The sequence below is a fragment of the Prinia subflava genome, chromosome 3 (genome assembly GCF_021018805.1).
Source record: "Prinia subflava isolate CZ2003 ecotype Zambia chromosome 3, Cam_Psub_1.2, whole genome shotgun sequence".
Taxonomy (NCBI): domain Eukaryota; kingdom Metazoa; phylum Chordata; class Aves; order Passeriformes; family Cisticolidae; genus Prinia; species Prinia subflava.
The window spans coordinates 34671832-34697900 of record NC_086249.1 but is presented as its reverse complement, the minus strand read 5'-3'; the positions used below and the strand labels follow the sequence as shown (position 1 = coordinate 34697900).

Sequence of the window (26069 nt, the reverse complement as noted above, 5' to 3'; positions counted from 1 at the left end):
CAGAAAGAGCCCTATGGGACTGCGGAAAGAAACAGCAAAACCTGAAACTGATAGAAGGTACCCGAAAAGGCTTCCCCGGGCTTACACAGCCCAGAGCTCGGTGTGGGACCTGCCCGAGAGCTGCAGCACCGGGACACCGCCGCGACTCTCCCCGAGGCGGGAGTGTGAAGCTCCATCATTTCTGGAGCTGCGAGGAAAACACTAATTTCGCTCAGTAACGCAGAGCATGCCTAAAGCACAAAATGTCAGAAAGCCTGGGAATGCCTTTTGCCTATTTAACTTCGCGTTCCTCCCGTCCCGCTGCTGTTTAAAAGGCTACGTGTAGCCGCCGCTAAAGCACACAGTCCGCAGCTTCGCCCCAGCAGCAGAGCGGCGCTGCCCCAAAAGACCTCCGGAAAGGGGCACCAGCGGGAGCACCCAGGAGCCAGCCCGAGCTGCGGGGCGCCCTCGGGGCCCAGCCCCGGCTCCGGAGCGGATCCCGCCGCCGCTTCCCGCCCGCACAGCCCCGGCACGAACCAAGCCACGGCCGCCGCTGTGGATGCCCATCAACGGCCTTCCCGCCGCGGAGGCTCTTGGGAGTTGTAGTCCCAGTCCGCCGCGTTCTCCGGTCAGCTGCGAGGTGGACCTGCGGCGCTCGAACTACAGCTCCCAGCATGCAGTGCGCCGGGGCGATGCCCGCCTGTGGCGCCGGGAGGCTGTGCGATGGCGGCAGGTTTGTAATAGAAGGAGAAGGCTGTGGCAGTCAGAGCTGGGCGCGGTTGTGGTGGCGGCCTGAGGAGCGGGGCCGGGGCAGCTGCCTCGCTATGTGCGAGGGGCTGCGGGTCGGAGCCGTCGTGGTGCGGGTGCTTCGGGGCCGGGGGCGCGCTTGGGGCGTGCTCTGTGAGGGCGCTGTCGGTGGGGCAAGGAGGGCGCTGGGCCCGACGCCTGGTTGCGACTGAGGAGCGGGGCTGTGCTCATCTCCCCACTGTCGACCTATGTGGGGATCCCTTTGTCCCTCCTCCCCTTCCCGGGACGAACCAGCCTGATCCCTGCCGGCTGCTCCGTTTGGCACGAAGGTGCTGCTGCTGTAAATTCCACGGGGAGGTTTAGACTGGCAGGCGGCGTCCGGAGGGTCTCCGAAAGGGGCCGGGTGAAACAGACCGTGAGCCTTGCAGAGTTCAGTTCGCCACCGCGGGAATCTGCAGCTCAATGGGAAACTTCCCCTAGCGTGTCAAAACAGAAGGCTGCCGTTTCTATGTGAAACATTTCTATAAAGTTTCTCCCTGTCGCGGTTCAAACTCTGGCTGGAAGCATAAGTATTTTTACTGCGGGAAAATTAAGTGAGAGTTGGCATGAACTGATCTCTTGGGAATGAGGAAGCTTTAAGAATTTATTTCCTGATTAACAGGACTCCTGAACCTGGGCTGCCGTGGTTTTCTGTCCTTGATGCCCTGGCCCCTTCTCTCCTCTGTATTCCCCCTGACACACCACATGCACAGGCAGAGAATTGTTTGCCCTGGGATTAGTTTGGGGAAGCACGGCTCAGTGGCGCGGCTCCTGCTGCCACTGGCACCGGCAGCGGTTTTGTCTTTTTCTTCCTAAGAGAGGATATCACTTTGGGTCTCCTTCCTATGTGAATTCATTCGTATTTTATGCCGCTTGTAGGATTTGTTGCTGTATTTAAACTTTCCTTTGGATGCATTTTAAAAAAGCATTTTGTGAAAAGGAAGATAACAGGCAGCAGAGTTGTAGCGTTTCCCTGAGAAACTAAGGAAGATGTGAAAATGATAAGTGTTGCATTGAAATATGTGCAATAAAGTGTTTGTATTTAGATGGACGTATCCGAACTTTGCATTAATATGAAGATCATGAGGCAGAGATCTCTCAGTTCATCAAATAATTTCTTTTGTTGCAAATGTTTAAAAAAATTCTGAATCCCTCTCAGTAGTACTGAAGAAAATACTATGTACAGCTTTATAGTATTTGAGATTATATTAGCTGCACTGTTTCTATTGATTATGACTTATTTTTATAAATACACTAGGTTGGTTATAAGAGAGTAACTTTTTTTTACTGGGAATCTGTTACTGTAGATTTCTGATTTTGTTTATCTGCTTAATTTCTAGGTGCTAGAAGTAGATAGATAACTGGCCATACCAGCTACCTGGAACTTTGAAAGCTATATTGTCTTAACCCTACAGAACGTAATATTATTGTGTTAATGCTGATCAGCAAAGAAACTGGAATACAATTTGCAAGATGCCAACTGTTGAAAATCTGAGTGGTGAGCAAGACTTCAGTGCCCATTGGATGTTCAATACTTCCCGTGCTGGAGTCTTATTAGGTCCTAGTTTTACTGGCTTGAACTTCAAGAAAGAAAATCTGTTACCTGGACCTGAAAACATCACAGCTTCACCTGAAGAAGTGCTGCATCTTTCAGACAGCTGTTCTGTGAGTGATGACTCGCTGTGTGAAGAGTCTGGCAGCTCTCAGACACTTCAGCAGTGTTCCACTGGAACACCTTTTCCAGCAGCAGCTGGACACCCAGAAAGCTCTAAACCAGACTTGGTCCGTGGTGAAGTGGATGGTCAGAAGAAGCTCAGTCACAGTGATCCACTCTTACAAAAGCTTGAACAGGTAATAATTACACCCAGAATTCCTTGACATACTTGGAGTAAGATTTATTTTGTTCCTGCATATGGTTTGTCATGCCTGCAAGTAAGCAAACCCCTTGCAATGTGTAGGCCACAGCAAGCCTTGAGGGCAAATCCTATGCTCCAGTTATGCTCACATGAAAGTTGATGTCCTTCTCATGATGTGCATTTCCTGAGAGTGCAACTACTGTTGTCTCCAGGTGGCACAAGTTCCAGTTTAAAATGAAATCATTCTCAAAATCATTTTACCTGGAAAGGTGCACACAGTTTTACAGTGTTTCTTCACTTGAGGCTGTGGAAATGGGGTGCTGGTTATTACAGTGATAGTGCTTGACCACAGATATTCACACCACAGTGGAGTTGAATGTTCTTGTATCTATGGCAACATCTTTTGTTCTCAAAGTAGGTGTGACACCTTGTCCTGTTTAGATGAGAAGATATGTTGGTGTTGAATGTGATAAAGTATCCAAGACATCAGGATAAAAAAAGGTGTGGCATTACAATGCTGTTGTGTTATTGGTTTTTTTTTTTCCTAATGCAAGTGTGTCAATCAATCCACTGTAAGTGGCTGTGTGTTCACTCCAAGCTCTTCCAAAATACTGGATACAGACTGTGTTAGCTGGAAGTCTGTGGCAGCACTTTAGCAGATCCTGCTGTTAAGGACTACGAAGCCCTTGTCCACTCTGCCAGCAGCTACATCAGCATAAATCTCTATATCTGTTCACTGGAGTGGACAGAGAGAGAGAGAGTGTGTGTGTGTCTTCAGACCAGAATTCCATGGATTACCAGGTGCTATAAAAGTTTTCTCCTGTATTTTACATGATAGGAGAGTACTTACCCACTTTTTAAATATTGTCAGTAGTATCAATCAGTGCTAAATAAATATTAGCTGATTTATTATCTTAGAAGAAATTATTAAGTGTCCTTAGAAAGTTATTGACATTCTATAACAAAACAGTTCTCTGGTACATTCTGAATAAACCTAGCCTCTAATACATTTATTTATTTGTTTGAAAAGCTGAAGGAATTGCAACAGCAGAAACAGGAACAGTTAAAGAAACAACAGATGGAACAACTTCAAAGGTTAATGGAAGAGCAGCAGAAGCTGCTTAGCATGGTATCTGGCCAGCCAGCAGCTCTTGGTAAGCTGAGAAAGAAAGCACATAATGTACTTTGTATAAATTGAATATGTACAATCTGTACTTTGTGTAAATTGAAAAAAAATTAATCTCATTTTCCAGTTAAAATCTGAAAGTGTCTTTTGTGTTCTTCATTTTAAGATTATTTGATTAGTCAAAGGCTGCGTTGCTTCAGTGCTTGAAAGCTGAGTGCTACCGAAGAAAGAATACTGTCCTATTTTTATAAAATGCCAGTTGTAATTGTGACTTGATCGATACGTGCTATGGTGGGAGCCCTTGCCTCTAAGTATTGAAGTGTAAAACAGTTACTTTCCTTTCTGATAAGCTGCTTCTCACTGTGCTTTTGATTGCTTTAAGCTTTCAGTGTAACCAAATGAAGGGGTCCCTCCTTGTTTGTGCTCACACATAGCACATTCAGGTGATGAACTGAGCTAGAATAGAGAGCTGATCTGCATTTACAAACAAAGACTTGTAACCTGTATCAGTTTTCCAGTCTTGTTTGCTGGGTGCAAGGAGAGGGGACAGCTCTTGGCTGGGAAAAGATTCAGAGCTAAGGAGGGGTACTTTCTGCTCTTGGCAGTGTCATCCAACCTGACTTAAATGGTTGTCTTTCTTTTACTCTGCCTACCTGAGAAGATTAAATTAGGGCTTCTTTTAGGAGAAGAAAATCAAGATTGCCTAATCACTTATTCTTGGTCAGTGACTTAATGATAGAGGCTGGGTGATCAATCCTGCCCTTCAGTGCCATTTCTTTTCTCCTGTGGCGCAGTAGTTTTGTGATACAAATAGAATGACACAGCCATTTTGTTCCTTCTCATTTCCAGGTTATATTGGAATGGCTGAAAGTCAAAAGCTGAGACCTGGGCATTCCACAGGCTTAGCACCTTCACCGAAATTGCCATCGTCGGGATATCAGAATGTCTTTGAAGACAAAGCTCGTGCTCTGGTTGTTTCTTCCCATACACAAGGCAACGATTCTTCACAAAAGCTGAACAATAGAGAATGCTCCTCATCTTTGAAGAGCAATCTTTCAGAAGTGTCTGCCTGTGAAAAGCAAGGTCTGTGTGTGCCTCTGAAAAGGCCAAATTGTTAAAAAAAAGGAAGACAAATACATTACTGCTTAGCCATTTACAGAAAGATAATTTGATGTGTGGTGCTTTTTTTCCCCTTGTCACTGAGAGCAATTTTCTGCTACCTATTTTGAAGGTTTCATGATTTTTGTTGGTTTACGTGGTATGTTGGTTTGTTTAGTGACAGCATACAGATCTCAGAATGTTCCTGTTGTTGTCCATTTGAATTTGGTTAAAAGCAGCACGAGCCAAAAATAAAATTCTTCACAATTTATGCATATATATGTGGGAAACAAAAGCTTGGTAAGAGAGCTCATCAGTACAGCAGATATCAAAATTCATTCAGCTATGTGTTTAAGCCATGCATTAACAATAGTGAAGCAGATGAACGATCAGAATGGATTATTTAAGGTCTGTGGAAAATTTTTAATGCATAATTGCTTGTTCCTTTAAAAAGAAAGTGGAAATTCAAATAAGAATTAATGTGGGAAAATCTTAGGACTGTTTTATGTAGGAATTCAGGTCACATGTCCATGAAGCTCCCTTCTGGTTTTCACCTGACCTGAATGCTGTGTATGTGCTGAAAGTATGTGCTGAAAACTGATTTTCTCTTGGGATGAAAAAAAGACCAACTCCCTTGCTTTCACAGAAAAAAACATGTGGTGTCCAGAAAAAAAGATGGAATTAATAATGGAGAGTGAAGATAATCACATCAGTCCTTTAGGTGTGGGAAGCACAGATGTCTCTGAAAATTCCAGTGGAGGTGAACAGTTGTTGACTAATACAGAGGAAAGGTAATTCAGACTATGATTATGCAATTTTTATCAAATTACACAAGTTTGGTTGAATTATGAATCCTGATTGAAATAGTTTGATACTCTAAATTTGTGCAATTTCTTAACAAAGGATTTGATTCTTCTATGTGGAGACCTGTGGTAAGAGAGGCTCTTGCTTGGAATTGCTTGTGCTGTACAAGATGAAACGTTGTGTGTTGGATGAAGAGGTGTGTGTGCAGCCTGGGGTAATGACAGCTCAGCAGCACCTTTCAGTATAGCTGGGTGTATAAGCAGTTATGATTGCTGTTCCCAGTTTGATTTATTACAACCTCCTGTCCACTGTTAAGTGCTGAAAGTAGTAATGGGAGGGAGGAGGGCAAGGCTTTTTAGTTTATTATGGGGAGTTATGATTGTTTGAAATGAGCAAGGCCAGGTTGGACAGGGCTCTGAGCAACCTGGTCTAGTGGAAGGTGTCCCTGCTCACTGTGGGGGAGTGGAGAGGTTGGCACAAGACGATCTTTAAGTCCTTTCCAACCCAAACCATTCTGTGATTATGTGATTCTATGAAATGTGCCTGTGTCTCCCCTCCAGCCTGCTCCTGGGGTGCAGCAGCATGAAAAAGCAAGGAAAGCCTTGATGCTGTGCCTTGAAGCAGGGTTCAGTAATAGCTAAAATATTATTACATTGTCAGTGCTGTTGTAGTCACAAAGCCAAAACAGCAATGAAAACAGCTCACTCCATGGCAGCCAGACCCAGCACTCCTGGGAGGGAGCAGGAGTATCAAAGAGGGAGACAGGGAGCATAATCTCAGTAGCATTCCTGATGGAAAGGTGATACCGTGCGAACTGGCAGTGTGACTAAACTATGAGTGGAAGTTTGGTGATTTGTCTGAAAGAAAGGGTCATTAAGAAAAGCAGTGAAAGAAAAAGCAACAAAACTTGCATACAGTGTCTTTTTAGATATGTTTATTAACTATTGCAAGGATTGGATAAATGTGTAGTGTTAAAATGCATTTCTCAGATTAACTTAATGCCTAAAGCACCTCAGAATTTGTCATCTTTTATCCAACTACACCTTAGGTCTTTGAATAACAGCGATGTTAAACACAATTATTTTATACAGAATTGTGAGAGCTGTTCTTGTAATTATTCTAGACCTATTAAAGCTGCAATACATGAGAAGAAACAAACTTTTGAAGAATTCCTGGAAGAACAGATACAACTAGAAGAACAGCGTCTGGAGCAAACCCAGAAGTTACAGGTTATTTATTATTACTTTAAAAACCTTTCTTCTTCTTCATATATGGTGCTGAGATGTGGTAGGTGCTTTAAAAGTGTCCAAGGAAGATGCTAGCAGGGGAAGCAAGCACTGAATGCAACATTCATATTCTCAAAAATAATAAACTCCAAATACTCCACTTGCTTAAGTCTTCAGAAATCCAGTAGAAATGTACCATGTAAATTTCTGCTGATATGTAGGATTTATTTGAAGAAATCTTCAAACAGTGTCCGGAGCTTTTTAACATTTTATTGTTTACTTTTCTTTACTCATTTTCAGGAGATGAATGGATCAGCTGTCCAAAAACCAGTGATCAAGAGACCCTTCCTGAAAAGAGGAGAAGGTTTAACAAGATTCACTAATGCCAAGTCTAAGATGACAAAACTCAGAGAAAACACCTCAAAACTTCAACAAAGGGCTTCAGATGATAGAAATGTTATTAAAGTGGACAGATCACAAATACAGAAGAAAACTGGCAAAGAACTGGTTTCAGAAAGTCCTTTTGCACCGTGTAAAAAATACAACGACCTCAATAAAGTAAAACATTGTCCTATTCAGAAGACTGTGGTACTCAGGAGTCACAATGGAGAAAATATCTTGCCATTAGAAACAAGAATGCAATCAGGAAAACATCATTATGGACAGATGAGAGATTCTTATCCATCAGAAATTAACAACAAAATAGAAAATAAAGAGAACAGAGTAGAATTTGCTAAGTCTAACACTGGCAAAATCAAAACCAAATTACCTGGTGCAGAAAAGTCTCAGTTGTCTCAAGAACTGACCAGTGCCTTTTCTAATTCTAAGTGTCCCATAGGTCACCCTGTAAAGGATTCAGAGCTGTCTTTTGAACTTTCATTTCAGAATAAACTGGAGAACTGGGAAAAAGAAAAAGAAAAAGAGAACCTAGAATTAGATGAATTTTTATTTCTAGAACAAGCTGCAGATGAAATATCTTTCTCAAGTAATTCCTCATTTGTGCAAAGGATCTTGGAACGAGACCAGCAAACTTTAAAAGGCCGTAGGATGTCTTCTACTCCTATCAAGGCAAAGCAGCAGGAAGTCAAGGTGCTGGCTGTTGAACTCAGAAATGAGAGGAATAAAAGGACAGACTGCACGGCATGGGAAAATATAAATGATAGCCCAGTTATGCATATAGCCTCAAATTCAGGAACTGATTTTAGAATGAAGGATCTGCTGAGTAAAACAGATGGTGTAATATTCTCAACTTCTTCCATGAAAGCAGCTTCTGCTTTAAAAAGTAATCACTGGATTGTAAATGAAGAAAAGAGTGAGGGCAATGGTGATACTACTACAGATTCTGAGAGTGAATTTGAGGCCACATTGAAGTGTGACAACAAAGATGCTCAAACAGCCCTTGTGAACCACAGAGAAAGTGATCCAGAATTTTTTGATTGTGGAAGTTCTGTTACAGACAGCAAAGAGAGCAAAAATGGAGATGCTGACCTTGGCTTGTCAGACAAAGATTGTGGTGCACTGTCGAAGGTTAGAAAAGCTACAGACGATCACAGAAGCATGTCATGTATAAGTAGGAATAAGTTTGAGTTTGATGATGAAAGAACATGGAGTGATCTTGATGAAAATTATGTTAGCATTGATTTACCTGAAAAATATACTAAAACACCTTTGCAGATGGACTTTTCTTTTAAGAATGATACAACTGTCCCAGATAAAGCAATAAAGAGAAAAGTTGCCTCAAAGAAAGGAGATGAAATAGCCAAAGAGTCTGCAGTGGACAGTGATTCAAGTGGACCTCCTGTGTCAAACCTGATGTTGAAACTGTTTCCTTCACTGAAGCCAAAGCAAAAGGCAGGCTGCCATCCAGAGCGTGAAACCAAATCAAACGTGCAACCAGAGCTGGGAGGTGAGAGAACAGCAACAGGTAGGAAGTGGTGAGGAAGGCATCGTGCAAATCTTCCCTACTAGTGCTTAAGCTCCAAACTGAAATTACACCAAAGGATTTAAGTACAGACTTCTGCTGCAAGAAATGGCCTCAATCTCCCCCTACATCTCTGGTTGCATGTCTGATGCCAGATCTAACAATTATACAGCTTGCAGAATGACTCTGGCTGGTGAAAACTTCTTTTTAAAAATCTATTTAATTGGTGGTTTGTTTTTTTTAACCCTTCCCTCTGGGGGCTTCAGCTCATTGAAGTAACTCGATCTGAAGCTGCTTGATCTCTGTTTCTGAATGAAGGAAAATAACAAGGGCAAGCTGAAAATGAGGTGGTACCTTCCTTTCTACCACAGTGGACTTATACCACAGTAGGGTAATGCTGTTCACTGCTAGGTTAACTTTTTCCACTTATGAAAAGACAGCCTGGGGAATGAGATGCAGGAGAGCAGTGCCACAGAAAAGGACCTGGGGCTCCTGGTCTGTGGCAGGTTGAACACGACCCAGCAGTGCCCTGGCAGCCAGGAAGGCCAACCCTGTCCTGGGGGCATCAGGCCCAGCATGGCCAGCCGGGCAAGGGAGGGGATTGTCCCCTCTGCTCTGAGCTGGGGCAGCCTCACCTCCAGTGCTGGGGGCAGCTCTGGGTGCCACAGTATATGAAAGACATTAAGTTGCTAGAGAGCATCCAAAGGAGGGCAACAAGGATGGTGAAGGGCCTGGAGGGGAAACTGTGTGAGGAGTGGCTGAGGTCACTTGGTGTGTTCAGCCTGGAGGAGACTGAGGGGAGACCTCATTGCAGTCTGCAGCTTCCTTGTGAGGGGAAGAGGAGGGGCAGGTCCTGATCTCTGTGGTGACCACCGACGACCTGAGGATGAAACACAGGCCTCACTTGACATCAGCACCTTAGCATAAATATGAATTAAGGAAAACTTAAGTGTGACTGCTGTATCTGACTGTAACCACTTTTGCAAACAGGGAACTACCCTTAGTGGACTGAAGTGGTAAGAAGGAAGGGACCTTGGCTGTCACAAAAGGCTAGAAAAATGCAGAGTCATAGGGATTATTTTCATAGATAGAAAATAGAAGAATAGAATCAATAAAGCACAGTTATAGAAAAGTGGTTAGGTGAATGTGATGAATATGTTAGATAGGAACCATGTACCATGTTTTTAGCCCTAGACTAAAGAAAGCACAAGTTATATAAGACCCCAACCCTTAAAACTGCTTTTAGATAAGCAAACAAATAAGGGTGGATGCCAGAACTTTAAAGTGTAAAAGCCTATGTAACTGTGTAAAATCAACCCCAGTCAGAGATGCATTGGAGATGCTACCCCTGCAGATTCTCTGGGCACCAGTAAAGGTGTGCTTTGCTTTACAGAACCTGCTCTGGAGTAGATGCCTTTGAATCAAGGGAATGGCCTGAAGTTGTATTAGGGGAAGTTCAGGTTGGATATTAGGAAAAGGTTCTTCACCCAGAGGGTGTTTGGGCACTGGAACAGGCTCCCCAGGGAAGTGGTCACAGCACCAGCCTGGCAGAGTTCAAGAAGCGTTTGAACAATGCACTCATGCACGTGGTGTGACTCGTGGGATTGGGCTTGATGATCCTTTTGGATCCCTTCCAAATCAAGATATTCTGTGATTCATATGAAAGCTGCTACTTCTGCTTATTGTCTTCTGGAGAATTGATTGTGTAGGGTTGTCCAAAGATGGCTGCTGGAAGGGTACGGTTGGGTTTTTTTACAGCATTTCAGAGTATTTAAGGGTGAGCAAGGAAATCACCTACACAGCAACATCAGTATTTCATCTATTCTGTTGCATACTCACACTCTGAAGCCCTGGGGATTCTTAAGTAGGGACTTAACAGCAAATTGGGATGGAAAAAAAGCCCACAAAACCCCCTCCCTATTATCTGCAGTAGATTTCCCATCAGGGACAGGTGTGAACAGACTTTGTAGTGACTAAAACTTGAAAAAAATTACAACCATAAACTTTGCTGTTTGATATACCCTATACCATCATACTGCATACATGTACCTGGCACATATATATGGTATGTACCTACAGATGTGCCATATGCACTCATTACACCCTTATACCTCATTTTATTTCTCTGGTTTGATGTGAAACCCTTTACATTCTGCTTCCAAATATAGATTTCCTTCTACCAAGATGAAAGATAGATTCAGTACTTGAAAGTACTACAAAAGTAATGGATCTACTCCATATTTGAGGTACTTCAGTAAATAGTGCAGAGTGTTTTAAAACACAACTTCTGTGTTATTTGTATAGTAGAAGTTCTTTGCAAAATTACTGTTGTCTCTGAAATAGTATTTACTTGGTTTTCCTTTTTTTTTTGGTAACAATTTTTAAGCTGGTGTGTGACAATTGTTTACTTGAGTCTTATGAATGCCGTTTAGATAACGTGCATGTGGCTGTGCTTTGACAGGAAGCACTGTTCCGTCCCAGCTACTGAGAGAGAGACTCGCTGAGCTGGAAAATGAAATTGAGAGATTTCGAGCTGAAAACACAACTCTGACTAAACTTCGTGAAGAAAGAGAGCACGCCCTGGCAAGTGTCAGGTAATTTTTAAGTGAAACATTTTGGTGCATTCACTTTCATAGCTTGTTGCAGACTCTCCTAATGTCCAGTTAGCAACAGCACAGATGTACAGTTCATGTGCTTCAGTTGCAGTGGAGATAGGTCTAGACACCAGTTGTTGCTCTATGTGTATGTTAAACTGTAATTATTACACACAATTTATAGTATTCAGAACCCCTGCTTAGTTAATATGATGTCCCTAAAGCCTGTGTTTTGGAGAATGTATACTTTTGTACCAAAGGATAACACAATCCTAAATTGGCCATGCAGAACTGGTCTTAATGCTTTGGCTTTGGATTTGGTATTTGTGTGTGCACACTGAGAATCTTTTAATTTGAACTGGGGCATTTATAAGTGGCATATAAAACAGAATAATTACCTCAGATGACATAAATGGGGCACATCTGTTCCTAACACAGCCACTTTTGTTTTGTTTGGGAACAGCATTGTGTCTTTGGCTAATGTTTAATTTTTGACCTCCTATTTGCAGATTCTTTTCTCTGGTGTTTTTGGGGGATGTTGTTCCAATGCTTTGAAGAATGTAGCAAGATTTTAGCCAGAGCTTTCTAAACTCAGGGTGATATTTGTAACTAGAAGATACAAAAATACGTATTGTTGGACTCCAAACACCCACTGTGTGACAATTCTTACTCCTTAAATAAGTAATACCATTTATATGTAAGTCTTCCTGGGGGTAATAGGTGCTGACTTGTAATCTATGACCACAAAATACTGAATCTTCACTTTCTTTCTTAAAATCCAGATATGAAGGAGATTCGGGCTAAAATAACAACTTTGTTTTGTAATTATAGGAAAGAAATTGCAGACTTTGAACAGAAAAAAGCCCAAGAACTGGCTGAAATAGAAGAATATAAAAAAAAGGAAATTAAAAAACTGCAAAAGGAGCGTAAAGTTTTTGAAAAATACACCACAGAAGCTAGAGCAATTCCAGATAAAAAAGAACGGGATGAAATTCAGGTATAAGAATATAATATTACTCTAGTCCCCACAGGAACACGTAAGTTCACTTAAAGGCAGTCAAGAACTAAATCTTAACTTAGTTCAAAGATTACAAGTGATTTCAAGATGGGAACTGCTAGCAGATGTGGGTTAGTGGTGAATTTGGCGGTGCTGGATTAACAGTTGGACTCCATGATCTTCAACTTTTTTTCCAGTCTGAAGTATTCTAATTGAGGAAGGGAGCTACAGTCTTCACAATGCTGTTTGATGGTTTTAAGGCAAAAACTCCTCATGAACAAATATTTTTATCACATTTCCATCCTAAAAACTGCTGGTGACTGATAGAATGATCTTAAACTTTGAAACAAAATTACCCAAGTTAAAATAATAAGTTGTAAGTTTTATTCATGGTAGTGGATCAAAGTGCAGACTAGAACTCCACAAGGGTTTTAGTTTGTCTATAACTCTAGTACAGTCTATGTAGTAATTTTCTACAATTTTCAAAGTTACATTTTATTGTCACTTATAGGTCTTTAGGTATCAGGGATGTAAAGGAGCAAGATCTGTATGTCCCTTCACTGTCACGATGTATGGCATATGAGATGTATAAACAAGATACATTAAACACCACACAGGGATTTTCCTATTCCTTATCTACAGATTTCCCTTACTTCAAAAAACTGAATTGATATTTGCTAACCCAGGCAGATTTACATGTGTTTTGTGTGATTGTGTCCTCCCTGTTTTCCTGTGCCAAGATTTTGGAAGGGCCCTCCAAGGGTAGCATTAATGATTCTATGTTTCTGTCTCAAGTGTATTTTTACTGGCCAGTCTAGGAAGTGTAAAGGTTGCCAAGAAAGCAAGAAAAATAATTCCTGTGATTGGAGAAGAGCTTATAAAGTTGGTAGTCTAAAGTAAATAATCCCTCTTTCAGGAAAGAAAACTCTTCCTTACCTTTTACCCCTGCACTATTAAGCTGATTTGACATTTTTGCCACTTGTGCCTTTTTTGTTTGTGTTTGTATTCCTATTAGAAACTGAAATATATTTTATTATATTAAAAATGAAAACTGTTTGTAAACATGCATTTTCCTAAGGCTTTAAAACAGCAGATTGCAGAGTTACAGGAAGATCTAAAACGAAAAGAGGCAAAATGGTCAACCACCCATCGACGCCTGAAAGATCAAATAGAAGCTTTAGTAAATGAGAATTTTGAGCTAAAAGAGGAAATCAAAATTATGGAGAAATTTCGTCTAGAGGCCTGGAAGAAAGTAGAAGCTGCTGGAAGCAGGAAGAAAATAGAAAGTCCTGGGATGAGTCAAAATAGAGCAGAATCTGTAAGTTTTTAATCTTGGTGCTTTAAACACATTGTGTGAATACTGGTGAGTTTTCTGTTATATACTTGGACTGTAATAGCTACAACTTAGCTCTTTACTTTTAATTTACTGATGTGGGGACTACATCAGTGGTGACAGACACAATTTTGTTAATGTCATATTCTCTGCAAATGTCAATGCTCATAATGTGCAGTAACTCTTTTGCTGAGGAACTCATGTTGGAAATTAGGAATGATGCAAGTATGTCAGAAAAATCACTGATGTAGTCTAACCTGTGAACCTCTTCCCTTTTAGGATCAACCAGGCAGAGCAAGCAGTTGGTGATTGTCTAAAGCTGCTATATTAAGTTTTGAAACTATTAACTATTGTTTTGGATTGTTTGCATAAAATTAACATTGTGGAGTTGTTGATAGTGAGGGAGCTGATGGAGGAAGAGCTCCAAAGTGCAGCTTGGGCTACATCACACAAACCCTTCTGCTGATCAAGTCTCAAAACTGTATAGTTTGTGAAGAAAGATTCCAGTAAATTTCATGTATGGTCTATAAATTTTGTTAACTCTGCATGAACAGTTATGATTACATGTCACATAAACCACAAATACTTCCTTTCTTTTAGTGTCTACCAAACAGAGGCCCAAAAAGTAGAACTGCATCTCCACTTCTTGCAGTACAGAAGTGCAGCAAGATAAATGGCAAAAGTTATTCACAGGCAAAAGGTAAAAATATTTGTCTATGCAAAGAATTCTGTTAAGTCTTTAAAATAAAATGAATGTGAAGTTTTGCCATGTGGAGGGCATCGCCACCTCAAAAGGAGATAGAGTGGGAGCTGTTACAGGCTTGAGCATATGGATAAACATGGATCATAGTGTAGGATTCTGGAGAAAGCTGTGGTGAGGCCAGTTTTGGAGTGAAAAATGCTTCTGGTCATACTTGATGGTCTGGAGCACTGCAGAAGCTGCTTTCTGTAATCAAAAATGACATTCATCACTGGTGTTCTCCAAGCTGCAGATGTTGGTTAATCAGAGTCACAGAATTGTTTGGGATGGAAGGGACCCCAAAGATGATCCAGTTCCAACTCCCCTGCCATGGGCAGGGACACTGCCCACTAGAGCAGGCTGCTCAGAGCCCCATCCAACCTGGCCTTGGACTGTTCCAGGCATGGAGCATCCTCAGCTTCTCTGGGCAACCTGTTGAGTGCCTCACTGCCCTGAGAGTGAGGAATTTCTTCCTGATGTCCAGTTGAGTGTGTTGATAGCATTGGAACTGCTGTGTCTCTTCAGAGCCTTCTGTTACCAGGATCTGTAATCATAGGGGCAGTGCTGTGGCAGGTGTTCCTTGTGCACAGTTAGGAGCAAAGGCTGTCTGCCTTCTGAAGGGATAATCACGTATAGAAGGTAACTGCAGGGTACTTTTTGACACCTCTGACAGTTCATCCAACCATCATGTTACATGTTAGAGGAGTATGTTCCAGATTTGAACGTAGTTTTATTTTGATAACTTGATAGGAAAGACATGGAAAAAATATGCTGATGAGTTCCTGTTAAAAGCTGATATTCATCTTCCTCTGTTCATTATAAGGCGTAACTAATAATGTCTAAATTTCTAGGAGGAGCAAATCCTTTGTAAATCTACAGAGATGAAATAGGAGAGAAAGTGCATTAAATGTCCATTGTAATGATTCTTCAGTTCTAGCTTCTTGCAGACACACAAAGCAATGGCAGTGATTGATTCTTTTCTGAGCATGTGCCTATTCTTGTAATAAATACCCTGCTTTCAGTTTCTACTGCAGTTAAGAAATGGGGGCGTCCTGTACAGCTTGACCTCCTATATAATTGTAATTCTTAAACCATACTTTAATTTCTCTGTCCAATTTAACTATTTTATACTATTACTATGTATTTCAGTAGGAAAACTTTCTAGAACCCCTGCATCAGGACCTGCTAATGACAGAAACAACTCTGAGGCAATGACAGCACTGGAAGATTCTTCTCAGACTTTTATGGGGGTAAGTCCTAGGTCTTGATTTGATTTTCAAACTAGGGAAGAAAAAGCCTAAAACAGAAAAGTTAATGAGTAGCTGGAGGGTGACTGATGAAGCTGTTGACTTACCTTTTTATGTTCTTCAGCTTTTGTTGTCATAACAGAAAATGGCTATGTACCAGTCAATGAAGAGTGTTTTACCTTTGTCTAGCATTATTATTTGGCTCAGGAAAAAAACCCAAAGTAATAATCTCCTGCTCTTTTGAATTTTGCAAAATTTTCTACCTTTTGGGAGGGCTAAAGAAAGATGGCTGTTCATATGCTCCATGTAGAGCGTAGGATCTTTTAACTAAGGATCTTTTTAAAGATCCTTTAAGCAAGGATCTTTTAACTAATTCTCACATTAATTGTTGTAGGTTATACTAAGGCTTTAGAGAACTTGATTGTTTCATACCATGATGTGGATTTCTTAAGGAAATTAAGCACCATGCTACAGCACATCACTGAATTCCACTTTAGTCCAGACTATAACTGACCATAGATAACGAGCGATTGCTCTGTCTCCATCTCTTGTACCACTTGAATTATACTTGGAGTTGCTTAAACCCCAGATTGTATTTATGCCTCTTCCTTCTGTGATGCTCCTTGTTTCCTAAAATACTTGTCAGCCTAGGAAAAAAGTACATAAAGACAAAGCTTGATTTAGTTTTTGCTTGTCATCTCAGGACAACTCTCCTAATGAAGCTTATGTGTCACCACCATCTGCTCCTGCATTTACAGGCAGTGAAGAGATTCAGAGAGAAACTGCTTATCCTGATGGAAAGGTAAAATGAGAGCTTGGCACTTGGAAATTCTGGAAGACAGCTGCTGGGAAAGATGAGTGAGAATGTGAGTGTGAGGGCACAATACTGACCTTGCTCATGTTTTCATTAGGTTGAGAAGGTTCTGAAAAATGGCTGTCACCTTATATTTTTCCCAAATGGAACATGGAAAAAAGTGGGCTCTGATGGGAAGACCATAACTATCACCTTCTTCAATGGGGATGTGAAGCAGATTATGCCTGATCAAACAGTGGTAGGTATCCTGTATTTTTCAATAAATATGTACACTCGTTTAAAACTTCTCATCAGTTACACTAAGTCTCAATTGTTGTCTGCAGATTTATTACTATGCTGATGCTAAGACTACTCACACTACATACTTGGATGGCTTAGAGGTCTTGCAATTTTCAAATGGACAAATAGGTAAAGAAATCATCCAACCCAACTGTCACAGTTATTGCCCATGTATAGATATGGATTTATGTAATAAGCATATTGTCTCAAAATACATTTCAGAGAAGCATTATCCTGATGGCAAGAAGGAAATAACCTTCCCTGATCAAACAATTAAGAACTTATTTACAGATGGCCAAGAAGAAAGTATCTTTCCTGACGGCACCATTGTTCGTGTGCAGCGGTGAGCTTTTCCTTCTCGGGTCCCTGGCGGGGCAGGGGATGGCAGCACCTGGGGCTCAGTGACAGGGCACTCCATGGGGACAGGTGTGTTTCCACAGCTCCTGAAGGTCTGGGAGATGTTACTCTTCAATGGACTGTCATGTGAACATGAATTTGCTGCTCGAGTTTTGGGTTGTTTTTAGTTTGGGTTTGGTTTTTTTTTTGTAGCATGGAAGAGCTATAAAGACAGTATGTTGTCTCATACCCTAATGTAAGAGACTTCTCTATTTGTACATAATTCTAGAAAAAATATCTAGGAACCCGGCTGGTGTGGGAAGCAGCTGTGACTGACAGCAGATACCCGATAAGAGTCAAAATACCAATTTTTAAACTTCCCTGTGACTCCAGCAGTGATGGGTTTGATGCAGATAAAGTGCAGTGGAGGCTCTCAAATATAAAGAAGTTGTATGAGTTTTGCAGAAACAGGTCTTTGAGTATGAACCAGCTGAGATATTTTACAGATTTTTCAACAAATACTGTTTTTAAAAGTCTTCCTTCATTTAGGTTTACACTTCTGATGATTGTTCTGAGACTAATCTTACACCAATGCATAATCCTTGGGGGTTTTTTCCCTTTAATGCAGAGATGGAAGCAAAACTATCGAGTTCAATAATGGCCAGCGGGAACTCCACACAGCACAGTTCAAGAGACGGGAGTATCCAGATGGGACTGTCAAGACTGTGTACATGAATGGACAGCAGGAAACCAAGTATGTCTCTGGGAGAATCAGAATAAAGGACAAGGATGGGAATATTATCATGGACACTAAGGTGTAGACCATGTTGAAACTGCTGAAGTGTTAGCACATCAGCAAAAATAATGTACATTTCTGTAAACACATGAAAATGCTTAAAGCTTGTTGTGTATATATTATTTATAGTTTTCTCTAAATAAATTTATTTTTCAGTGGGTGCTACTACATTAGAGCTTTTGCTAATCTTTTTTCCCATTTCTACATTTAAGAAACAGTTTACTGATTCAGTATCCAGCCACGTGGTGTTAAAAGGGTGGTTTTTAAATCAGCTGTCAGTGAACACTCAAACAGCTGTACACCGCACCTTGTTTTAGACAGTTTACTGACTGACTTAAAAGACCAAGGGAATGGAAGTTTTGGGCTATTCTTTTTCCTTCATCATCTTCTTTTCTTCATCTTGGAGTTAGGAGGCAATGACATTGGCAGACTGCAATGTTTGTTTTATGAACTGCTTCTCTGTACTCACTGGGCTAACACAGGTAAGAGTGGGAGCAAAGTTTGTTCTCCAAGCTACTAAGAAACACCAGAAATTCAGCAAAAGTCATCTCATCCAGTTTTCCCACCTAACAGGTATTTTTAAGCTGACTTGTCTTTCAAAATTCAGCAGTACCTATATCAAAAGGTTGCTGCTGGGCTGGCTGCTCTAGGTCTCCATTCTTGTGCATGCTAAAAAATTTGTTTTCTTCTCTCACAAGGTAGAAGATAGTTTCTTCTCCTTGTCTCCTCACTTTTTTCTCCTCAGAGAAGGCAAGCTCTGTCCTTACTCTGTCTGTGCCCTTTATTACTCACAGGGTGGCAATGAGAACTCACTCACACCCAGAAGTTACCTGGCTGGGTGGAGACAGGTCCCGGCCTTTTGGGTCAAACTGCTCTAACAGCAGCTGTTACATCATCCAGGGCTAAGCTGCTTTCAAGGTGGGTGAGAAACTGGGGTTCTGGTCTTTTTTAAATGAAACGTTTTGAAAATGAGCATGAGCTGTCTGGTTAGTACCAGAATATGTACTGAAGTGTGGCAGGATCCCTCCACTGCTTGTCCCGTTGTGCCTGGGCACTGAGGTCAGCTCTGGACCCTTGCTTTCATGGGAGCTTGCAGGAAAAGATGTGTGCAAGGCTCTGTGTGTATGAGCACTGACTGAAGCACAGCAGGTTCTCTCTGAACAGCACGAGGCTGCTGTACCAAGGGTGACTGAGCCCTAGAACAGCTGCCTGGGGAGGCTGTGGAGTCTTCATCACACACAGACATCACAAAGTGTCTCCCTTGGTACTCTAGACAAAGGTCTCGCCAGAGAGACTGAGCTTTACAGGTAAAGGGTTTCGTACAATAAAGAGACACCCAAAGAAACCTCACATGCTATAGCAGTGAAGGAAAACAAGCTTTCAGGTGCATGCTGACTGAACTTTATTCCCAAACTCTGAAATGAGAGACATAACACCACCTGAAAGTGAAAACAGAAACCAGCAACAATGCAAACGTGTTTCAGAACAAAGACAGTAATGCAGCCTTCACTGTTTGCTTCCTATCTGGTGCTGAGTGGAGATGTCTGTCACCAAATAAACCTGAAACACAAACAAGAGATATGTCATGATAATAAAACGATCATCTTCCCTCCACGTCTTCTCATGAGATACTACAACAAGTGTCCCAGCACCAGCTTTTGATCTAATTCTTCACCACTATGCATTAGTTCCATCTGCTCCTATGAGAAGGGTATTGGAGAACAACACTTAATGCTCCAAGGCCAGAAAGGATTGAGATGTGGATATACAGTTTCACTACTTCAATATTAGAAAGTCTTATGAATATCTTCTGTTCAGATTTGCTAGAATAGTGCTTATTAAATGGGAAGGAAGAATATGGCATAACAGGGTTGGCCAAAAAATCTGAAGATCCAGGTCTCTGGTTTCCTCCATGGATAACACATAGTCTAAAGCTCTTCATTAAAAATATTCCATGTTTGTCTAGACATGTGGATGTCAGTGTGTTATCATGGATGTTTGCAACCACTGAGAACCACCAACACCTGACACAGACCAAAAGCAGAAAATAAAGAAGATTAGTTTTGATTGTCTGGGACAAGTGAGTACACTGCCACATCTGCAAGCTGCAGTCTGGCAGCACAAGCTCTTTATGTTGTACCACCCTAGGGTTGTTTCAGTGCCTGTAAGGTCTTAAAACTGTGAGTTTCAGGAGTGGCATGTAAAGAAGTTCATTTTTAACAGCTTTTTGGTTTATGTTAAATACTTTACTAATAGAATGGATGTGTGGAAGAAGGGATTTTTTTGAAATAAACTCTAGTCCACATTACTGGCAGTTTATACTTGGCTTAAAACTTCTGAACTCATCCCTCCCCAGTGGTTTGAATTTGTAGTTCATGGTCACCGTACTTACGTGTCACTCGTCCAACTCTGCAAGACCCATTTCTACCAGCTTCAGATGAACCAGACTTTTGTCATCTCCATACAAAGAAATGGTAACCTCTGGTGAAACAGTCTGAAAGTTTACAGTGTTGACAGTTACACATTTAAATCTCAGGCTGACACTGAAAGATTTTACTGGCTGCACTCACTGTCTAAATGGAACTGTAAATATAAAAAGAATACCACTGTTTTTAATAGGACTTTATGATGCAGAATTAACACCACCACACCATTTTCTCTTAGCGTTACATTATGGTAAATGGTTTTCAATTCTGAACTATGAGGGTTCACAGTAAAACAAAGACTTAAGAGTGCTAATTTTAGGCACTAAAAGAATTTTAGGCTCAGCAAGAACCAGGGAAAAAAAAAAAGCATTTCTTCTTACAAGTATGGAAGCAGAGAGATGCTTTCCTTCAACACAGTCCATCATGGTCCACAATGCTTTCAAGCTCCATTCTGGAGAATAAGGAATTCTTTCCACGTTTTTATCATCTGAAGCAGGTCTAAATCCCGCCAGCAGAACTCGTACTGCTTGAACTGGGTACTTCAGCAGGTGACAAGGTATGCGACGCAACCTGAAACCGAAATGAGAAGCGTTTGCCCGCAGCAGTCACCTGCCAGCAAGGACATCAGGATGGCTGAGGGGCTCACACAGCGCATTTACGGTGTGGGAACCAGGACTGGCTCCTGCTCTAGGGGAACACACCCATATCAGACCCACCATTCCTCAGACAGGAAGGACTCTGAAGGACTTAGCACAGGAACTATCAAAAAGCAGCCCAGCATCAGAGACCGCTGCCCGAGAGCCAAACACGGATCGGAGCACAGGAACCCAAGTGTGAATCATCACAATGCAGCTCCACAAACCTTTGGGTCCAAATGCTTCATGCCTTAATGTGCTCTAGACACATTACTGGAAATAGCTACCTGGGGTTTACCTATTTTCTTATCATTCCCTCTTTCTTTTTATCTCAGAAGCAAGGGAATGGGGAAGCAGAGCACGAAATGCAACTCTGAAACAGAAGACATTGTCTCCCGAGACCCTAACAGACTGTAAAGCACAAAATCTATTCAAATCCTCATTTTTGCATCATCTTCAGCAAGGAAGTGTACATTCCACAGTAAGCAATTATTAGTGATTAAGCACTACATATGTGTGTATATATATATGTACTATACATATAGGGTCTATATGTGCACTGTAGCACTATGTACTCTCCATATATATATAAATGTATATATATGAGAAATTCAGACAGGCTTAGGGAACCCTAGAAGCCTGGATGTTTGAGACACTCAGCTGCCATCTGTGTCAGCACAGGAGCAGTCTAGGACATCTCAGAACTGAACAGAACAGGGATTTGAATTTCCATTTTCCACACAGGCAGAGCAGGGTGTGTCCCACTCAGGTACTCCCTAATCCCTTAGTTTATTCCCCAGCTGTCTTCTGTGTAGACTACAGTCACACAGCACTGGGATTTGTTTGTACACCTGGAGGGCTCAGCCCTTCTTTTGAATAAGGTTCTCAGGTGCAGAAGCAGATTATTCTGAGTCCACTCACAGGTTAAGTAAATGGAGATAATGGAGAAAATTGATATTATAATAATGGGCTTCTCTGAACAACTGAAACAGAGAAGCAAATGCACAAACCCCACACCCTGCAGACAAATTATTTAACCAGTCAAACCACTTTCTATCTAAAATCCAATACTAAACGATGGTAAAAAATATGTATGTAGTGATATAAAAATTAATAATAAATGTAACATATATATATTTATTTATAAGTACATATTTTATGATCTAAGTGCATTTTTTCTTACTTATTTACCTGCTTGTTGGTGCAACTAAGTAAGTGCCATAGTCAACAAACTGAACCAGAATCTGAACAGGGACAAGCTGTGTAATAGAGAGGAGCTTTGCTCTATACCATAAACCATCCACGTACTCTGCAAGGCAAGGCAGTTCTGGAAGAGAAAGAAAAAAAACAAAACCATCACACAATACTGCAGAGTTCTCAGTGCAGTACAAACTGACCTTGAAAATCCACTTTAATTTGTGACCAAGATAAGGTCTCCTCTTCCTTATCAAAACTGTACTACGATTTTGTTCCATGCATCCTCCAATTCTCTCTGAACTCCAATCCAATCAGTACTAGGCAATTTAAGTCAAGTTTCTCTACCTCACATGGCAACAGTGAGGAATAACAGCAAATTGCTTGGTGAAAAGACAGTGTTCCAAACAATTTAATATTCCAGCTTTTCAACTTGTGCTCATCTGCACAATCCAGTTAGTAAACAGACTGATCTCCCAGTGAATAGACACAAGTCTGGAAGACAGGAGGCAGGTAACGCCTAAAACCTCACCCAGAGTTTTATGTGCTGACAGAATGAAGTACAAGTGAGAATGGCTCTCTTCACCAGGTTTTAGACAGCCACACTTGTCTTTAGACCCAACAGCTGTGGACATTAAAGTCATGCTCCTTAGGGCTCACACAACTTCTAAACCTTTATAACATGATTTTCTGTATGTCACTTTTGCCTTTTGGATATTTAATAAAGTTTTCACAGTTCAGTGACAGGAACCTTTAGGGAAAAGTTTTATTACTGCCAAATGTGATCTAAAGTCAGTTCATAACTCTAACAGGCAGCAGGAGTCTGAGTACTGTCCATCGTTTTTCAGTGGAGCAGAATGACACAAAAGCCTCAATTTAAAGAAGAGTAAAATCGTATTACAGTGTATCATGTAATTATAGTGTGATGTCACTCCTTATTCTCCAAAACTTTTATTTAAACATACACAGGAATAGAAAAGGAAACCCAGGATTTCTGAATATCCACACAAAATAACAGGGAAAGTAAACACACAACATACCTTTTTTGAAGTTTGTTAGATGAGGAAGGGTCTTCACAATTTTATTGCACCACTTCAGGGCTTTATTAAGGCTCTCTGAGTCATGGCTGGCATCTCTCTCTATGGCAGAGCACTTGGTAAGATTCCCAGAAGAATCAAGACAAATATAAAGCTGTTTAAAGAAAAGGCTCTGATGTTACTATTTTTGCAGGTAACTTAGAAACTAGGAATTCCAACCATTATTAAAAGATTACTTTTAATCCAGATCCCATCTTTGAAAAGTTCATCCCCTCCTTGCTCCCCTTTCTCCTCTATTTCATCATTCAACATTCACATAAAAATCTTTTATTTGATCAATGCACGTGACATTCAGCCTTTTGCCTGGGAGATTGGGCAGAACTCCACGAAGTTGTGTAGGCTTACACAGAATTCACCACTGTTCTGCCACATTAAAATCCAATGACCTATTTTCTTATTAACAGGCTAAGTACCAGACTGCAGTAGTTTAATTCTTTAAATTCATTTTTCTAGAGAAATGATCGGTGTTTCACTGCCCCCACCTATGAGGTTATTTCAACTACAAGTTCATTCAGAGAGCTGCCCCACACAAGCCCCCGCACCAACAGCTCAGGACCATTTTGCAGCCTCTAAATGCTCTAAGATTGCCAGCTGTGATTTCCTTTCCACCAGCTCTGTGGGACTGCAGCATGTGAGATGCTGACCAAACACACTGACCTCCTTGGGGGACACCAAGTGGGTAACGGTGACAGGAAAGGTTTCTCCTGGAACAGGCAGTGGCTGCAGCAGGTACGAAGGCGAAAGGTCTCCTTCAAATATCCCCTAGACCAAGACAGACTTCAGCTGAGCATCACAGTGAATAACAAACAGAAACTAACATAGGTATGACTTCTGGTTCAAAGCAGTTACCCAGGAAGGTGTGTAATAACAACAAGCAGTGTGTCTGTGATGAAACAAACCCACACTGCAATGTACAGATAGAGGCTTTTCTCAGCGGCAAAGCACTGCTCAGTATCTTCTTTTGGAACCAAGTATTTTACAGTTTGAAGTCTACATGTAATTACTGCATTCGGTTCCCCAAAAAAGAAACCCTGGTGCATTAAATTACACTTTCAGAAGGACATACGGCACAGAGCTCAGCTAGATCACAGGTCATGAAGAGAGCTCCTATAATCTCTTATGATGATAACAAAATGTACAACTTCTCCAAAATTACACATTTTTACACATTTACTTGATGAACACCTTTCATTATGCCCCCAGAACAGTAAAAGCTACATATATAACTGGGAAATGAAAACACTTTGACTCTTTCTTTAAAGCCCTGCAGGATCTGACAGAGGATGCAGTATACAAATAATTATGTTCCTCAAACTTAATTCGGAAAAAAGGATTTTTTCCATTCAAAGTATGTACTCCTACAAGTAAAGAAAGGATGTCTAACTAAACCATAGATACACATAAACTGAATGCCAGATTTCTGCAAAACTATCAGGAGCACTGTGAGTCGGGCACCATGACTACAGTTGGACACACACAGCTGGAATGAGAGTGACTGCTGTAAAGCTCAGCACACCTGGAGGTTCTGATGCACTCTCCTACATCCTACTGCCCTACCAGGAATCTTCCAGGCTAATAATGCCTAAACTAGGATTGTCATATGGTAACAAAGACCAGCTCCTAATATCTCTGCAGCTCAACACAAGCACATCTCACATCATGGGTGCAGTGAGCTCTGCATAAGTCAGTGTTTGCAGTTGCAAGGCTCACAAAATAGAATCAAGTCCTTATCAGCTTAACTTACCTCAAATCAGAGATTTGAAGCTGTGAAATAAAGTTACAAAACCAGGGAATAAAGTAATACATAATGGTTACACCTTATGTAAAAATAATGCACTTCAGCTGTCTTGTGAGCATGGCTGCTCAGTCTCTACAGCTAAAACCAGAGCTGATTACATCTGAATGTGTTCAGAGCTGCTTGCTTCCCACTTCTGCTATTCCTGAGGTTCAGCTTGAGTTCTGGATGCCTTGCTTCTTTTCTGGTCTACAACTGAACACTTCTGATGTCTGTTTTCTTACAAATTGTTTGGAGTAACTTATTCCTGGAATGGATCTGCTTAATGCTATTACTCCTCAAGGAAAGCACTTCAGGCTTTCTGAATGCTTCTTGCTCACAACCTTCTCACACAGCTTTATTTTTGTTATCCAAATTCAGCTTTTGTGTTAAAGGCACAAATCTCATTTCCAGATCCATATTTAGTTTGCAGAAAGCTGCGTGTCGTGCCAGCTTCATGAAAATGCAGCAGGAGACTGTTTTACAATTTGGTTTTCCACGGTTACTCAGTTCTAATTCACACTGAGGGATTTTTCTAACTGCATCATGAGCCCACTGGCAGACAATTTGAGCCTTGCACAAGCAGTGACAGCAGCAGACTCTGTACCAGAAAATTATTTTCTGAAGCAAAGATGTATGTTCGAAATAAAAGTACATTGGCAGACAAACAGAATTAAGAGAAAAATGCAATAACGAAGTCTTAGAAATTTAAATAACCCGATCCTCTGATTTCAAGGAACAAAAAAATTAAAACAGAGCAATTACTTATGTATGGGGTTTTTTTTAAGACAATGAAGATAGGTGGCAACTTCAATCCTCCCCTAAAGAATATCAGGTAAGTGTCCCAGACTCTTGGAATAAAGAACCTAGGTAACTCCCCTATAAATCACTGGGTTTATGATGAAATACTTCATTTCGTTTACTCCATCCTTGGATTTATTTCTATGAATAACTAATCCCTTCAAATGATAAAAGTATTACCTTATTCCTAGTGTTTCAGAGGAACACAAAA

At 41.1% G+C, this 26069-nt stretch overlaps 2 protein-coding genes across 2 annotated transcripts in view; one reads left to right on the top strand and one right to left on the bottom strand.

Annotated features, from left to right (window-relative positions):
• Positions 1 to 685: 685 nt before the first annotated feature.
• CENPJ (centromere protein J) lies at positions 686 to 18090 on the top strand. The gene is made up of 17 exons (XM_063394617.1): positions 686 to 712; positions 2106 to 2616; positions 3652 to 3775; positions 4597 to 4830; positions 5492 to 5636; positions 6773 to 6878; positions 7176 to 8799; positions 11258 to 11390; positions 12222 to 12387; positions 13466 to 13705; positions 14321 to 14420; positions 15609 to 15709; positions 16410 to 16508; positions 16618 to 16758; positions 16844 to 16928; positions 17022 to 17142; positions 17764 to 18090. Exons 2-17 carry the CDS (start codon positions 2239 to 2241, stop codon positions 17954 to 17956), a joined length of 3990 nt encoding a protein of 1329 aa, XP_063250687.1. The 5' UTR covers positions 686 to 712; positions 2106 to 2238; the 3' UTR covers positions 17957 to 18090.
• Positions 18091 to 19317: 1227 nt separating this feature from the next.
• Positions 19318 to 26069, bottom strand: part of RNF17 (ring finger protein 17) — a 40626-nt gene continuing 33874 nt past the window's right edge. Inside the window, exons 32-37 of the mRNA XM_063394615.1 lie at positions 23941 to 24045; positions 23227 to 23377; positions 22184 to 22319; positions 20738 to 20927; positions 20324 to 20425; positions 19318 to 19491 (exon numbers count right to left, since the gene is read on the bottom strand). Of these exons, the coding sequence (XP_063250685.1) occupies positions 20327 to 20425; positions 20738 to 20927; positions 22184 to 22319; positions 23227 to 23377; positions 23941 to 24045 (681 nt within the window). The 3' untranslated portion in view covers positions 19318 to 19491; positions 20324 to 20326. The remainder of the gene's footprint in view (positions 19492 to 20323; positions 20426 to 20737; positions 20928 to 22183; positions 22320 to 23226; positions 23378 to 23940; positions 24046 to 26069) is intronic.

Excerpts from the sequence above, each read along its gene's own strand:
- CENPJ (XM_063394617.1), top strand. The coding sequence starts at position 2,239 with ATGCCAACTGTTGAAAATCTGAGTGGTGAGCAAGACTTCAGTGCCCAT. Across the intron at positions 15,710-16,409 it reads CTTCTCAGACTTTTATGGGG|GACAACTCTCCTAATGAAGC; the intron begins GTAAGTCCTAGG and ends TTGTCATCTCAG. Across the intron at positions 16,759-16,843 it reads TTATGCCTGATCAAACAGTG|ATTTATTACTATGCTGATGC; the intron begins GTAGGTATCCTG and ends TGTTGTCTGCAG.